The sequence below is a fragment of the Thunnus albacares genome, chromosome 8 (genome assembly GCF_914725855.1).
Source record: "Thunnus albacares chromosome 8, fThuAlb1.1, whole genome shotgun sequence".
Taxonomy (NCBI): Eukaryota; Metazoa; Chordata; class Actinopteri; order Scombriformes; family Scombridae; genus Thunnus; species Thunnus albacares.
Window position 1 is genome coordinate 21354714 of NC_058113.1, and position 16883 is coordinate 21371596.

The window sequence follows — 16883 nt, forward strand, 5'->3', positions numbered from 1 at the left end:
ACGCCGAGAGGGAGGGGACGCAAGCGTAATATTCCCACCGATTTTCTCCTCTCCTATGCTCCGTACAACCGAGAAAACAAGGGCATCGCTCTCCTCATCTTTCCTCGCATCTCACCACCGACTCTTAACATCAGGCCCCGAAAGACACCCCTGTCATTTGCTTGAGCTGCTGTTTAAAAAGAGCATCGGCGGCGTGTGTCCTCCACCCCCACCTCCTCTCTCTCTCTCTCTCTCTCTCTCTATCTATCTATCTATCTCTCTCTCTCTCTCTCTCTCTCTATCCCCCTCTCATACCTGGAGGTTTGGTTTGGTTTCAGCTTTTGCGGGAGGGATTGCCGAGCCGAGCGGCAGGGGCGTGAGAGGCGGATGCTGCGAGCGTAGAGGCTGGGTACCAAAACCAGGAGCATCACCGCACTCGCCACGGTAATGTCAAATCGGCACGGTTTTCTGCTCCTTAACCTTCATATCTGCGACATTTTCCCTCCTCCTCTCCTGACTCTAAAGGTCGGAATATAGCTTACAGGCAAGTCATGGAGCCCAAGCTGGTAAATGTGTGTCAATACCAGCCTGTAATGTAAATCTGCTGATTATTGTCGCATAGCATGTTTCTGATCCTGGATGCGTGTGTGTGTGTAACAGCTTTAACAACCTGTGAGCAGATGGAGTCTCATGTTATAGCCTGTATTTCTTTTCCCTTTACATTTTGATTTAATCTTCTATATGTTGTCCTGTAGCCCATCAAGGACTGCAGCAATAGAAAAAAAATGTGGAGGCTTGTTATGTCAATGAGAGATGAAAAACCCCCCCAAGGACTCATTTTTCAGTTGTGGCTACTGCCACAAGACAGCAGCTGCATTTTTTTTCACCCCCCTCCAACAAACCACAATTAAAACACCCACACAGCCACATGCAAAACATATTCTAGTGACACACACACACACACACACAGATACACACGACCAGGTATGTGCATGCTTCATAGACTATTCTAGGATCTCCAGTTGCAAGCGTGTCAGTCTGATTTTGAGGAAAGCCAGAATACAGCATTATGGAGGAACACGAATTATGGATTTAATATGCATCTTCAAATTTAGTTCATCATGTGTGGGGAGGGGGCTTACACCACCTGAGATCAAAGGTTACATACATGATGCTTATGATTTATTTTTTTTTTGCACAAATGCAGCTATAAAAACCTCTGTGCATCTGAAAGGCCTGATCTCTCTCTCTCTCTGTCTTCTTACTGTACCTGTCTCTTCCAGTGCTGATCAGTTGTTGATGCATGTACTGTATTCCTCCTCCTCACCCCACCCTGTTGCCCCCTCTACCTTTCCTTCCCTTTCCTCCCTCAGATGGACAGAATGAATTTTCTCTCCTTCCTCTTCCTTTGCTTGACTTCGGTTGCCACTGGCAACAAAGGTCAGTTCCTCATCCTTTTGACTGTTAATTGTGAAGTGTTGAGATAATGGTTTACATCGCCATGGGAGCAGGCAGACCTGAGCCATGGCTGTCCCCCCCCACCCCCCACCTCAAAATGCTCCTAATGACTTTATTGACATGTGTAATAATTAATTACTGCATCACATAGCTTCATCATTACATAAACAGTGCATTTTACGTAGGGCTGGGCAATATATTGATATTATATCGATATCATGATATGACACTCGATATGGTGATATGTCATAAATGTTATCCCGGTTTTAAAGGCTGCATTACAGTAAAGTGATGCAATTTTCTGAACTTATCAGACTGTTCTAGCTGTTTTATTATTTGCTTTTACCCACTTAGTCATTATATTCACATTAATAATGATTATTTATCAAAAATCTCATCGTGTAAGTATTTTGTGAAAGCACCAGTCCCTACAATACTGTCGCAATATCGATATCAAGGTATTTGGTTAAAAATATTGTGTTATTGTGTTATAGTGATATTTGATTTTGTCTATATCGCCCAGCCCTAATTTGACGTACATTTCGTGTTTTCGTGACCCAGTGTGCATGTGCTTGTTTTGCTGTGACTCTGTGAGGATGATGAACCTGCTTCTTCCTCTACAGCAGATTTATCATCCTTGATAACTCTGATTCAACATCATTGTTCCAGTGATTATCATGCTGGGGGAATGGAACAGACAGCGTGGAGGGGGGAGAATGTCAGAGAAGGAGGGAGAGGAGAGTGATGCAGGGAAGACGAGGAGATTGAAGGAGAGATGGAGTGTCAGAGAAACACAGCAAAGAGGGGGGAGAGAGAGAGAGAGAGAGAGAGAGAGAGAGAGAGAGAGAGAGAGAGACCGGGGGAGACGGTAGGGGAGACAGAGGGGAAGGAGCAGTGACAGGAGAGGACGTGGCCAAAAAGATGCAGACCGATAAGGAGGAGGGAAGACGAGGAGGAGGAGTAGGAGGAAGAGGAGGAGGAGGTGGAGGTGGTGGTGGGGGGGTGAGGGTGGAGAGGTGGTACGTGAGATCAGGTGACACGAGGGAAAAGGAAAAGTGTGAGATATCAGAGCGTTTGTGTGCGTGACAGAGGGAGGCAGACAGACAGATGAGGAGGGGTGGATGAGTGTTGTGGCGACACAGAGTGACAGAGAGAGGAGGAGTGCCAGGGGAGACGGAGAGAGCTGGAACGGGATGCCTCTCAATCTGTAATCCCGGATGTAATCCACAGGCCTGATGATCAGATTAATGTTATATAGCAGAGGAGGAGGGGAGGGAAAGAGAGAGGGAGGGAGGAGATCAGCTGAGTGGACAGAGGGCAGCAGATAAATGACCAAAAAAGAGACATGGCAGAGGACTGTGGAGATGGAGGAGGAGGAGACGTTGTCAGCCAGGACCTTGAGAAGAGAGGATCAATATCTTTGATCAGGGCTGCATATTGAACCAAAATACTTTTTTGGAACTCACCAAACAGAGTATCAAAAACTCTCTGACATGGAAAATGTAGTCTGATCTGACACTTCCTCATTTAAATCATTATTTTGCCAATTTTAGGCTGTTTTATTCCTGCAAAGTTCTTGTGCTGATGATTTTGTTTGAAGATTTGGTCACTTTTGACACCAATTGAGAATTTTAGCTTCTTTGTTACTGAAAAAAAAAAAAGTTCTTTAAAAGTTTAAGAAGTTTTAAGACCTTATAAGTAAAAGTAGTTAAGGCTGCAAGTAAGGATTCTTTTTATTATAGATTAATGATCTGATTATAAATTTATACCTTGTCTTCAAAATGTTAGAAATTAAAATTGCTTTTTGTTCAGTCAACAGTCTAAAACTTAAAGTAGTAGTAGTTTATTATCTCATGAGACCAAAAAAAAGCAGCTAATCTTCACATATGTGATGCTGCAACTAGGGAGTGTTTGATATTTCTGCTTGAAAATTACAATTAAACACCTCAATGTAAAAAAAATACTCCATTACAAGTAAAAGTCCTGCATTCAAAATTTGACTTACGTAGAAGTACTATCAGCAAAATTAGCTTTAAGTTCTCATTAGGCAGCAGAATGGCCCCTTTCTCGGTTGTATATTACATTATTGGATTATTATTATTGATGCATCAAGCAGCATTTTAATGTTGTCGCTAGTCGAGGTGATGCTAAATTTAACTAACTAGTAGCTGTCAGGTATACTTTAGTAATAAGTGTAGAGCTGCAACGATTGGTTGATCGACAGAAAATCAGCAGCTATTTTCATCATCAGATAATAATTTTAATCCTTTTTTTAAGCAGAAATACTAAAAGTTTGCTGGTTGCAGCTTGTTGAATGTGAGGATTTGAAGTTTTTCTGTGTCATACATGATCGTGAAATAGATATCTTTAGTTGATCAGATAAAACAAGACATTTGAGGATTATAATGGACATTTTTTCAGTATTTTCTGATATATTAAAGACAGATTAGAAAATAATCGGCATGAATTGACTGCAGCAGTAGATTATAAAAATAAATTTTAGTTACAGCTCTAAAAAAGTGGAAGTTGTTGTGTGAATTCGCATTAAAATGGAGGCAATGGAGTACATGTACCTCAAGTTTTTACTTTAGTACAGTACTTGAGTAAATGTTTCCTCTGCTGAGAGAAAAATATTTATATTCCGCATTAAAGTATAAAAAAAAAAGTGTCATTACCAAAAAGTCAGATATGGTATCAAAGCTACAATCACAAAATTTCAAATGATACGCAGCCCTGTCTTTGAAGACGGAGAAGTTTGATCAGATTCAGAACCAGCAGCATTTTCTTCTCCTGAGTCTCCTCTCACAGAGGAGAAAATTAGTTCCAGTTTGATTTTCTGGAAAATTCAGTGTGAAGACAACAAAGCAACTGCTAAACACAAGTCTTGTGCTTCTGTCTGATTTGAAACTCGGTATCTCCGGCGTTAAAAGATTGAGGACAACAGAGGGGAGGCTCTCTTTGCTGGAGTGTAAAATCGTCATCCTTCTGGCTCATTAACTTGGCCTTTGATCATTCAGCACAGAACATTCAGCCCATGGATGAATAATTAATTCGCAATTAAAGGTTAAATTCACAGTAAACCTCAGGCATTTGATTTTGACTCAGCTGTTTTTTTTGTGTTTTTTTTTAAATACATTATTGTGCAGCTCCTGTGGCAGGCCAGTTTAGCTGATTGATATGAGCAATATACCTCTCTGTGTGTGATAAGGTGAAATCTGACTGGTTTTAATTATGCTGCCAACCAGGAAGGTGCGCAGAGTGGCGCTTGACATGAACGAGAGAAGGAGGGGAGAAAGGAAGAAAGAGGGGGGGGGGGGGATCTGTGAGGGTCTGAATGTGATTAAATAGTGTCTTTGTGGCCACACACACATACATTGTGTATTTTTCCACCCGTGCACACTCTCATCATGTCCTTGCCTATAATGGAGTGTTAAAAATAGGCACGTTGGTTCCTTCTAATTGCTCCATTTAACCCAAAGCCTCTTCGGTCTCTTCTGTGTGCCGTTCAGCCAATAAGCACAAGCCATGGATCGAGACAGAGTACCAGGGGATTGTCATGGAGAACGACAACACCGTACTGCTCAATCCCCCGCTTTTCGCCCTGGACAAGGATGCTCCACTACACTACGCAGGTAACACCAACAGCACTGAACAACATGGAGTAATGTAAGATGAAAAGCCAAAAATGCTCTAAAATGTTTGAACTGTTCCATGAATTTGCTCGAACATCCTCAGAACTGGCAACTGTGAAAAATAGGTCAAATCATCTGCTTGCCTTGCCAAATTGAAAATCATCTAACCTTGATTTTCCAGACAGGAATGATGCTGCAGCTGTGTGACCAATCAGAGCATTTGGTTTATTTATGTCTGTTTAGTTGCTTGGACTTTAATAGTAAACTTGATGCTGATTTTTTTTTTTTCAGAGAGAGATGAGTTTGCAGCTATCCGACTGCTGTCATTGCCGGCCATATTTCCCAATAGAGAGTCTAAATATTAAAGGCAATGTATTCAGTCACAGGGTCCACTATTTTTAGACCATCATAGTGTAATTCAACCCGTCATTGCTCAAGCAGTCAGCAGCTTCTCTGCTCTGCAGTTTCGCTGAAGTGAGGCAATCATGTTTGCACTCGGGGTCCTGGAAATAACCATGTTCAGTCAAATTATAACAGATCAACTAGAATTACTCCGGGGCTCCCTGAAATTTATTGGGCTCGTGTCAAGAAGGGAGAGGAAATTAACTGTTTGAGCAGAACCTTCCTACTTTCAACTTACAGTATGTCTGTCAGAGTAGATCAGATACTATTCTAAGGGTTTCATTTTGAGTCTCGACTGCATTCATTTCTGTTCTATTCTTATGATGATGTTAAAATAGCAGATATCTGTCTCCTCTGATATTCTGGGGCCTAAAATCTACTGAATATTACAATAAGTTGTCACAATTAGTTCAACAATGACAGATGTTATGATAGATATTTTCGTATATACATCATACATTTCATAAATGCATCAGTGTCTGATATTTCACCTCTCAAACTGGCTCATTTCAGATTTGTTTGTCCTAATTAATATAATAGGACTACTAAAAGATTGTAGACGTGTCCTGGACTGTGGGCCAATTTATGGGTTTAATTTCTAGTTATATGTTACTGGTTGTTGTAGCTACTACAATAGTAATCATAACATATTTTTTGCACTTTTACAAAGTGCTTCATAAAAAAAAACTGGGAAGGAAACATTAAAATAACAGAAATGATTTGGAGAATACAAAGAAGTTAAAAGTGACAGAGCACAGATTACCTACTTTAGAAATACATGTTTATAAAAAAATATCTTTTAGTAGAGATTTAAAGGAAGTCACTGAGGTAGCAAGACAAATTTTAACAGGCATCTCCTTTAGTTTTAAGTCTATTGATTGTTAGCAGAGTTTTGTTGCAGGATCTGAGGTTGAAGGCGGGTACGGAGGGGCACAAAAACTCACAAATGTGTGCTGGAGCCAGACAGCAGAGTGCTTTAAAAGTAGAGACTAAAACCTAAAGAAATCTATTCTAAAATCAACTGGAAGCCAATGCAAAGAAGGCAAATTGTGGGTTAAAACATCATATTTCTTGTTATTAAGAGTCTGTTTGCAGCGTTCTGTGTAAGTCATGAGCAACTTTACCAGTCAGGCAGGTAAAAGAGAGTTCTGGGAATAATTAAAGCATGAATGATTTTCTTCAAGTCAGAGAAGGATAAAAATAATCACATTTTTGAAACAGTACCATGTAGATAAAAAAATTATATTACCACACAGGATCCAGACAGTTTTATTTCTTGAAAATCACAATTTAACTAAATCTAATATTCATAATGTAACTTTAGTGATGTTCCTCCCTCCCTCCGTCTCCCTCCCTCTTTCCCTCCTTCAGGTGAGATTTGTGGTTTCCGGGTGCATAATGGCCCCTCAGGTTCAGGTTCGGTCCAGTTTGAAGCAGTGGTTCTGGACCGCTCCACTGGTGAGGGTCTGGTTCGGTCCAAGGAGCCACTGGACTGCGAGAGCCAGCGGGAGCACAGCTTCACCATCCAGGCCTACGACTGCGGAGAGGGGCCCGATGGAGTCAACAGCAAGAAATCCCACAAGTTAGTCCTCCATCCTCCTCTTCCTCTTTGTTGAAACAGAAGATGTTTTGGTAACACTTTATTTTAGAGGTCCTTTAATTTTATATTAATTTCCTGGGAGTAATTCATAGGTATTTAATGGTTACTTTGGACATTTTACAGAGAGGTTGGCGCAATTCGGTACAAATTATAAGAAAAACAAAAACAATTGTGAAGTTGGTCTTGTTGGTAAGAACCCACTCATTATATTCTTCATCAAACAGACAATACTTAGTTTGTGTGTCTAACAATATATTAGCATATTAGATTATTTCTGAAAAACTCTATAATAAGCACATTTCCCATATACTGTACTACCAAATTATATAACTTCAAACTAAGAATAAACAGTTACACAGCAGCTACATTTAGGAAATTATTGAAAAAAACTAATATATATTGTTTGACACACACAAAACTACACACTGAAAACTAATTATTTTCTGTCTGTTAAAGAACTGTCATGTCTAATTTATTAAGAATTTGCAAATAACAATTACTTATAACCCAAATAAATTGAGCGGGTACTTAACTAAACCAACTTAACACTTTTTTTTCCATTTTTCTTATAATTTGTTCCAAATTTGCACCACTCTTTTGGTCAGATGTCCTAAAAATTAACTGTTTAATACGTGCAAATTACTCAGAGTATTTCCAGGAAATTAGTATAAAATTAAAGGATATTCTATGTTTTTACCAATAATTAGAGTCACTATCTGAGGTTCCTGCGCACTAAGAAGACTATATAGCCATCACCCCTTCCTGTTACAATAATCCATCTCTTCCTCCCCTCCTTGTGTTTTGCCGCCCACTCCGTCCCTCAGGGCCACCGTGCACGTACGAGTGAACGACGTCAACGAGTTCTCCCCTGTGTTTGTCGAGCGTCGCTACGAGGCTTCAGTCCCAGAAGGACGTCTGTTTGACCGAATCGTGCGCGTGGAAGCCCTGGATGCCGACTGCTCCCCGCAGTACAGCCAGATTTGCTTCTATGACATCATCACTCCCAATGTGCCCTTCGCTATCGATAACGACGGTAAGATATATTTTATTCTGCAGTAAATCAAAGGCTGTTGGACTCAGAGGGACCTATTAATTTTTGTCATTCTCTGCGACCAGTCACCACATTATTTTTCTTATTTGCTGTCTGCACTGTCTGTTCTGAATGTCCTTGGCTGCAAGTAAAATCACTCAATCCAATATTCAATTCAGTATTTGACTCCTAAACTGCAGATGTCCTCAATACATGAAAAACACACATTAGACACCGCTGAGATATTGATGTCTGGAAAGCAGCAGAGTGAAAAGAATTGCAGGTACTTAATTCTGCTCACAGGTAGATGCCAGAAGATGTTAAAATAGACTTTGTGTGGGTGGACTATTGTTCTGTGTCTGCATAAACACCGCAGCAGCTGTTGAGGTTTTAAATAGCATCCTTTTGTGTAGATTCCCCAACTTCTTTTATTGTATCCATTGACTGCTCGGTGGGGGGATCAATTGTGGACATTTTGTAATATGACACAGCAGCTGAGGAGCACCGAAGGACCCTGTTTTAGTCTGACGCTGCAGAATTTGTCCGTGACTTGGAGGGTTTTTGAGAGGATGAGCAGCTCCTTTCTTTTTTGGGTGAGACTGGTACGGCAGCACAGAGACCTTTTGTTCCGACCGTGTACAGATGCTGCGGGCTCGTCTATTGTCGATTTTCTTTTTTTTTTCCTTTACTTTGTCTTTTTTTGTTGCTATCACTGTTGCTCTTTCATCCTTCTGTTTCTCTGGTCACCACTGTCACAGCATCTTATTTCTTTACCTATTGTTTGTCAGCTGGCATGCTGAGCGCTGTCAGCCCATCACACTATTTGCTGTTGTCTTTATCTCAGAAAACAGGAAAACCCTTCAATTTTCGTTCAGTTCTGTGTCATTTATCTTGCCCATTTTTTTCATTTTCACTGTCTATTCCTGAATATAGTGAACTGTACAGGATAACGGCTCCATTAATGTGTATGAGCAGGGATGGTAGAGGTTTATCAATGAGTGTTCATTTGTGCTGTGTTTTCAATTACGCAATCTTGTTGTTGATGACTAACCCCTCTATTTCTGTATCCCTTTTATTCTTTGTTTCATTATTTCTCGTCTTTTCTTTCCTGTCTGCCTCTCCCTTCCCTGCTCTCTGTCTCCTAGGAAACATTAAGAACACTGAGCCGTTGGATTCGAAGCGTCAGCGTGTTCACACCTTCTGGGTGACCGCTTTTGACTGTGGAAAGAACCGTGCTCAAGCTGACGCCCAGGTTGTTGTCACGGTCAAGCCGTCCTGCAAACCCGGCTGGATCGGTAATCAATGCCACAGATTGCTCTGTTTCTGTCACAATTATCATCCTGGAATAAATGTCGTGAGATTTTGGAAATGTTTTTTTAGTTTTATCTGTTGCTTTTTTGGATGAAATTCTCCCTCTGAGTTGGAATTTGTGTGGGCTGGTGCCTGGATGAGTCACCTTTGCATGTTTATATCAAGATCTGAGTTTTAAAGAGGTGGTGCTGAAGCTAAGTAATATCAAGGGAAGGTAATTAATTAAACTGTGATAATATTTTCATAGGATCATACATACTATTACTAGACTTTCTCTTTCTCCTCCAACATTAGCTTATTTTGACAAACTGCTTTTTTTTTTTTTTTTCAGGATGGACCAAGCGTGTGGAGTACACACCTGGGTCAGGTAGCATCCCCCTGTTCCCCAGCTTGCATTTGGAGACCTGTGAAGAGACTGTGTGGAACATCCAGGCCACCGTAGAGCTCCAGACCGGCCACATCGGGAAGGGCTGCGACAGAGACAGCTATTCTGACAGATCAGTGCGACGACTGTGTGGTGGGGTCTGGTTTATACCTGACAACATGCAGCCAATAAGGGGGAATTATCAGTTATATTGATATCTTCTGTCTCTCTCTCCTGCCTTCATCAGGTGCTGTGAGGGGCGAGGTGGACCTCCTCCCACCCCCATCGCCTGCAGCCAACTGGACCTCCGCCCTGCCTACTCTCCCCTCTTCTGATTCCTCTCTGGTCTTCTCCTTTAACGGCTCGAACCACGTTGCTGTGGTGCCTGACTCGGTTGTGTCAGCATTATCTGGTGACCATTTCACCCTCCAGTTGTGGATGCGAAGAGGGGGTGCTAACATCCAGCCTGCGACCACTCAGATCAGAGGAAATCACAAGGAGGAGGAGACTATCGTGTGCGGCACTGTTAAGAACGGTGTGTTATAACGGTCAATTGTTGAATTTAATTTATGATATCATGGGTTTTATAGCATTTGAAGGAAAGTGTCTAGACAACATTGTGTTACTATTTTAAGTAAGAGAAGACACGTCAGACCTTAGGAACCCTCATGAAGCTACCATCAGATTCTCAGAGCTGCAGGGAAAATCACTGCTGGCAAAAAAGCAGAATCTTTATAGCTTCAACAGCTACTATGAAGGTGCTCTTGAGACAGGCACTTGGACTGCTGTCCACTTGGCTGCTCCACTTGAGCATGTTCAGCACATCTTCCCTCGATAAACAGCGGCAATAAAGCCCACAAGTATATATCAGAGTAAATACTTGAATCATACAGAATAAGAAAGATTAAACAATCAATAATAACCTCATTGCACATTTTTATTACTGTGGTTATTCTGTAAAGAAATGGCTTGATATATTTTGACAAGGCCAATTATTTTCTCTGTGTCTGCTCTACAGATGACTCCTTCTCCCACTACTCTCTCTCCGTCCACGGCTGCCGTCTCTCTCTCTTCTACTGGCCCGACGTCTCAGCCGCACGGCCCGTCAAGTTCTTGTGGAAACTGGAGCAGGTACTGGGGGAGCGGCAAACAGCCAGGCTTTGATCTTTTCACTTGCGCTGTTCTTCTCTATTTGTACCTTAAGCAGAAACTGAAATGGAGGGAATGCGTGAGATGTGTGTAAGGTTAATGTTGACGCACGCACCAGAATACGTGAATAGGAGGCGAAATGCTGTAGAATACTGATCATGTGGTAAACTCGCATACCTCTGTGCATGTTAGTGTGTGTGTGGGGGTTGTAGGTGTGAAAGGGGGCATGTTTTGACTGAAGCCACTGGGCCCAGACAGATTGAAGTTGCATGGATTAAAGCTTATACAGAGAAGATTTGTGAAATCCCTCCGTCTGAACCACGATATCTTATTAACCCCGTCTTTCTTTCCTGTCCCTTTGTCTTTATAATTCCCTTCTTCCCTCTTTGTGTTCCTTCTGTTTGTACACTATCAATTGAGCAAAAGCCAAAACACACAGGAATTTAAACAGGTCAAATATTCACAAACCAACAAACGTTACCCATGCGAGACAAGTCAACTGTTTTCTTTGTTCCGGCTCGAGTTGACGCCATCTTATCTCTGTCCAACAGGTGTGCGACAGCGAGTGGCATCATCTTTCACTCAGTGTCCAGTTCCCCTCAGTGACCTTGTATGTCGATGGTGTGACCTTCGACCCCGCCCTCATCCATGACAATGGAGCCATCCCCAACCCTGCCCCCCGCCAGAGGATGTTCATCGGTGCCTGCTGGGGTAAGACACTATAAATTTATGCTGCTAGATGCTGACAGAGGCATCCGCAACTGACATATATTTCATTCCAGCCTAACGATGGAGTTTGACAGACATGTGTGCAAGCGGAGAGCGAGGAATTTTTTTTTTGCATAAATGCTATGAGCAGCAATAGTGCAGTTTTGCATTCCTCTGTCACTGAAATGTCAAAAAAATCACACCCAGATATTTTTTCCCTCGCGTCATTCACTCCCTCATTTCACTCTCTTATAATTTGGTTGATGCATTTTGTCTTCGAGGGCTAATAATATAACTGACTTATCAATTATTCAGGGCAGCAGAACAACATGAGGGCCAGACAGCTATCAGCCAGTTACACCCGCACCACCAATAAAAATCGGAAACTCTGACTGCCAATTAACAGGGAGATGCGCACACACACACACACACACACACACACACACTCACAGTATTACAGTCTCATCCACAGTGGAAGTCACTCTGTTGCCTGCGTGGCAGCAGCTGCTGCTAGATAATGAGGAGGTGGTACATTTTTGAATATCTATGGGGTTTTTTTTGCTTGCGTTTTCTCACTTGTGCCTGCTTGTGTTATTTATTTATTTTCTTTTTTTCCCCATTTTTCCTGTCAAATTCTCACACTTTCTTTTCATACATTAGTACTTGTAAGTATCTTTCTCACTCTGTCTTATTGTTTTCTCTTTTTCACATTTCCCTTTGCCCCCGACTGGTTTTTCCCTGCAGAGCCAGAAGAGAAGCAGAAGGAGATACTGAACAACACCATCCCAGAGGGTAAAGACTCAGGTGACCTCCTTGTTTTCACTCTGTTGTCTGCCTGTCTGTGTCAGCATGAGGGTGTGCAGAAACTGTTTTGCTGTGTCATTCTTGGTGTATTATATATATATATATGTATATATATATGCATATTAGAAGGTGTATTGGTTGTTAATATACAGTATGTGTTCACGCTTGACTGTCTCTTCTCTTTAGTGAAGTATGTGGGTGGTTACCATGGCCTGTTGTCAGGCGTGACAGTACGTCCCGGCAGCGTGGAGCCTCACAGTGTGGTGGAGTGTCTGTACGCCTGCAGGGAGGGGCTGGACTTTGGAGACCTGGAGACTCTAGGCTCTGGCATGAAGGTAACGCTTCAGACAACTGTATTATACCACATTACAAAAAGAGAGGTTGATACTCAAAGAGACTGTTTACATCTGGAGTTAACTTGTGTCTTAGATATATACATTCAATTAGGATCTCTCATTCTCATCTGTGAAGTTTACAGTCTTTAACATTCAAAATGAAAGACCCACCTACAGTCAATAATGCCTCACTGGAAGAGACACTTAGCTGCTTCTTTGCCCGCTTTGAGACAAAAGGGTTAGACGATGTAGCTACACCTCCACCAGCAATCACGAACTTACCATACAGACACAGGAGGTAAGGCTAATTCTGAGCCCTGTGAATGTTACGTGCTCAGAGACTGCGCCCATCAGCTTGTGGAGGTGTTTATTAACATCTTCGAACTGTTCCTGTCCCAGGCTGCTGCACCTGCCTGTCTGAAATCAGCCATATTCATACCACTGCCCAAACAGACCAACACCAGCTGCCTGAATGACTATAGACCAGTGACACTCACACCCATTATAGCAAAGTGCTTTGAAAGATAAAGCACATCAAATCCACCCCTCCCCCCCACCCTGGACCAGCACCAGTACGCCTAAACAGATCCACAGAGGATGCCATCACCACGGCTTTCCACACAGCACTAACCCACCTTGAACAGAAGGCAACATATGTGAGGCTGCTTTTTATAGAATACAGCTCCACGTTCAACACTTTTGTCCTCAGCAGGTTGGTCGCCAAACTGCTTGACCTGGGTCTCAGTGACTCCATGTGCATGTGGATCAAGGACTTCCTATTCAACCGCCCACAGACGGGCAGACAGTCAGACTCGGTCCCCGCCTCTCCCTAAGCCTGACCCTCAGCACTGGCGTACCACAAGGCTGCATGCTCCTCTATTCCCTTTATACATATGACTGCATCCCCACACACCCCCTCAAACACAATCATTAAATTTGCAGATGACACAACAGTGGTGGGACTGATCTCAAACTGGGACGGAGACAGCCTACAGAGACGAAGTCTGCAAACTAGCAGGATGGTGTACAGAAAACAATCTATCACTGAACATCAAAAAAACCAAAGAACTCATCATAGACTTTAGACTTTCCAGCTTCAAGTTTCTAGAAACCCACATCACAGAGGACCTCACATGGACAATCAAGTCCACTGCTCTGGTCAAAAAGGCTCAACAGCGGCTCTACTTTCTAAGGACACTTAGGAAAACCAACCTGTCCATGAAGCTGCTTGTGTCCTTCTACCACTGCTCTACAGAGTGTTCTGACACACTGTATTACTGTATGATATGCCAACTGTTCAGCGGCAGATGAGAGCCCATAAACACAGCCCAGAAAATAATTGGACTCCCTCTGCCCACAATGGAAGACACCTTCAGATCACGCTGCCTCCACAGAGTCAGCGGCGTTCTGGAGGATGCAACTCACCCCTATCATCACCTCTTCTCTCTGCCACCATCTGGAAGGCGCTACAGGGCCTTAAAGAGCCGCACTTCCAGGCTCAAAAACAGCTTTTTTACTGCAAAGCCATCACTGAACTGAGCTCCACAAAACACTGTCCCCCTACCACCACCACCCCAACATCATCATAACACCACAGCACTAACAACTGGAATAATACAATGAATAAATGTGCAATAACGTCTGTTATTATCTGTATATTACGTGCAATAATATTTTTATAGGGTGCAGTAGCTTTTGGTACAATGTACAATAGTAGATAGCACATTTATCTTTTTATTATTATTATTTATCTATAAAGACAGGTGCACATATGTATATGTATATATACATATATATATATATAGATATATATAGATATATGTGTGTGTGTGTGTGTGTGTGTGTGTGCATGAGTGGAATATTACATGAACCGGTTTAGGAGCTGCAAAACAAATTTCATCAGGACAATGTGCAATGACAATAAAGTCATTCTATTCTATTCTATTCTATTCTATTCTATTCTAAAACACGCCACACAGCTTTTGTCCAGTACACTATGCTGTATTCACCAAATATCATCTTGCCTTCATCAAGGTGGTGTCTGGTGTCTGAGCAATCCATCGATCAGTCATGTGACTTAGTATAAGTATAAGAAAAACAACATTAGCATTATCTTTTTAGAATATTTCTAACAAAATACAACGTTTACTCTTTATGGATACAGATACAAAACAACAACTGTTTTCTGAAATATAGTATATTTAAATCCCTTCCATCTCTTAATACTTATGGTCTCAAAATGTAATGTAATCCATCTAAAGCTCATTCTTTAACATTAACAATGAATGACTGAGAATTTGTTTCCTATCCACACATTTAAAATCACACTTTTTCACAAATATTGTGCATAAGTACCTAACAGAGGGCATGTTACCATTTACTTTGCCTTCCTGTTTATGTGTATGTATTCTTGCTTTCAGTATGTGTAATCTGCAAATTAACTGTTGTTGACAAATGAGTTTCTAACGTTGTCTAGTGGTAGTTTAGATGACCAGATCTTTATGAATTTGGAGCAATTAGGCTTTTTTTTAAAAATCTATGTATCTATGTGTTATAGTCAAAAAGTCAATAGAGACTCTTAATTATTTTCAGTGGTATCCCTTTAAGACAAAGTTAAACTGTATTTTTTTAATTAACCCTTGCTCTGAGTTTATGCAGGTTAGTTTTCATACGAACTGTAAAATATCCAATGTTCTGATTCTTTGTAACTTGTTGACTTCTTCATGTACATAAATGAATCTGAATTTAGATGTTCAAACTTGTCCTTTGACCCTGCAGGTTCATGTGAATCCCAGCCAGTCAGTGTTGGTGCTGGAGGGAGACGACATTGAAAGTTTTAACCGTGCAGTGCAGCAGGTCACCTACAGAAACTCTCTACGCTTCGCCACCCCTGGAGTTCGGCCCCTCAAACTTACCACCTCACTCAGGTACAAAACACACACACACACACACATGTTGTCCTAAGTCACCTTTGGGGACATTACATAGACTTGAGGCTCTTTTATACAGAGATCCCGCATTATAGTCGTAAAGAAGATCTGTCATTTAGCCGCCTTTGCTTTTTCACACTGAACCAAACAAAATCGGCCTAATGCCGCCCCTGTGTGTGCTTTTACATAGCATGCCAGCATTGTGGATTCAGAGGCGTGACGTGTAACACATCAGCATCAGCTCCCTGTCCCCCCGTGCTGGCTGTCCCTTTTAACAAATGTCGATACATCTCTGTGACTACCTCAGTAGCCAGCTTATTGGCGGAGCAACTCTGCCCCTCTACTTGAACAGGCTGTATAATAGGGGCTTTAGATTCATTTTCTGGAGACTTACCCTAACCCTAACCATAACCACTACTTGCCTAAAACCAACCTTTACCCTAACCTTAACCTAACCCTAACCTTAACCACTGACCCAAAAATCAGCTTTTTCCCTATTGGTGACACAGTTTTTGTCCCAAGTTGGACAAGCTGGCCCCAATTAACTGGCCTTAAATCTAAAATTTGTCCCCAAAAGTATCCTATGACAGACACACACACACACATAGAAACAAATGGAAATGGCTCTTCGCCTTTGTGTATAGACTTCAACAACCTTGCACATTAGAATTCAATTATACAACAGGCAAAAATTCTGATTTCACCACCAATAGTAGTCTGGTTGGGCCAGAGAGGAATGCAAATGCAAAACTGCAATCATAGGCATGCCTCAATATTCACAGAGAACTTTACTAGTTAAGTTATTCATATGCCCTTCAATTGAAAACAACACATCTCTAAATGTTTTTCTAGAGTGATTCTGTGAAATGCAGAAAACTGACTGAGGCAGTAGGAGATGAGGCAGGCTGAGGGAAAGTGGCTTCACCATTATGCAAATTATGACACTGGAATGCTTTGTACTTCACAAATGATACATCAGGCGTTTGCTAACATTTTAGCGAGTATCTGAGAGTCGAATTTTCCTCCAGCAGTCTGCAGCTGTCAGATCGAGTGTCCCACTCTGGACTGTGCTGCTTCTTTCTCCTTTGACATCGAACTCATCAAACATGGACCTTGCCTCTACTGTGATAAGGACTGCCGTGGCATGAAAGAGATGATTATATAGAAAATATGTCAAAGCA

The 16883-nt window shown here is 41.8% G+C and overlaps 1 protein-coding gene across 3 annotated transcripts in view; it reads left to right on the forward strand.

Annotated features, from left to right (window-relative positions):
- Positions 1-78: 78 nt before the first annotated feature.
- Positions 79-16883, forward strand: part of clstn3 (calsyntenin 3) — a 29149-nt gene continuing 12344 nt past the window's right edge. The window contains exons 1-13 of one of the 3 annotated variants that reach the window (XM_044360081.1): positions 79-423; positions 1353-1419; positions 4947-5069; positions 6843-7053; positions 7896-8104; positions 9247-9396; positions 9744-9929; positions 10024-10311; positions 10795-10907; positions 11477-11636; positions 12378-12437; positions 12624-12772; positions 15551-15699. In XM_044360081.1, the coding sequence (XP_044216016.1) occupies positions 1353-1419; positions 4947-5069; positions 6843-7053; positions 7896-8104; positions 9247-9396; positions 9744-9929; positions 10024-10311; positions 10795-10907; positions 11477-11636; positions 12378-12437; positions 12624-12772; positions 15551-15699 (1865 nt within the window). In that variant the 5' untranslated portion in view covers positions 79-423. The remainder of the gene's footprint in view (positions 424-1352; positions 1420-4946; positions 5070-6842; positions 7054-7895; positions 8105-9246; positions 9397-9743; positions 9930-10023; positions 10312-10794; positions 10908-11476; positions 11637-12377; positions 12438-12623; positions 12773-15550; positions 15700-16883) is intronic. The other 2 variants (XM_044360082.1, XM_044360083.1) reach the window with 2 other exon arrangements.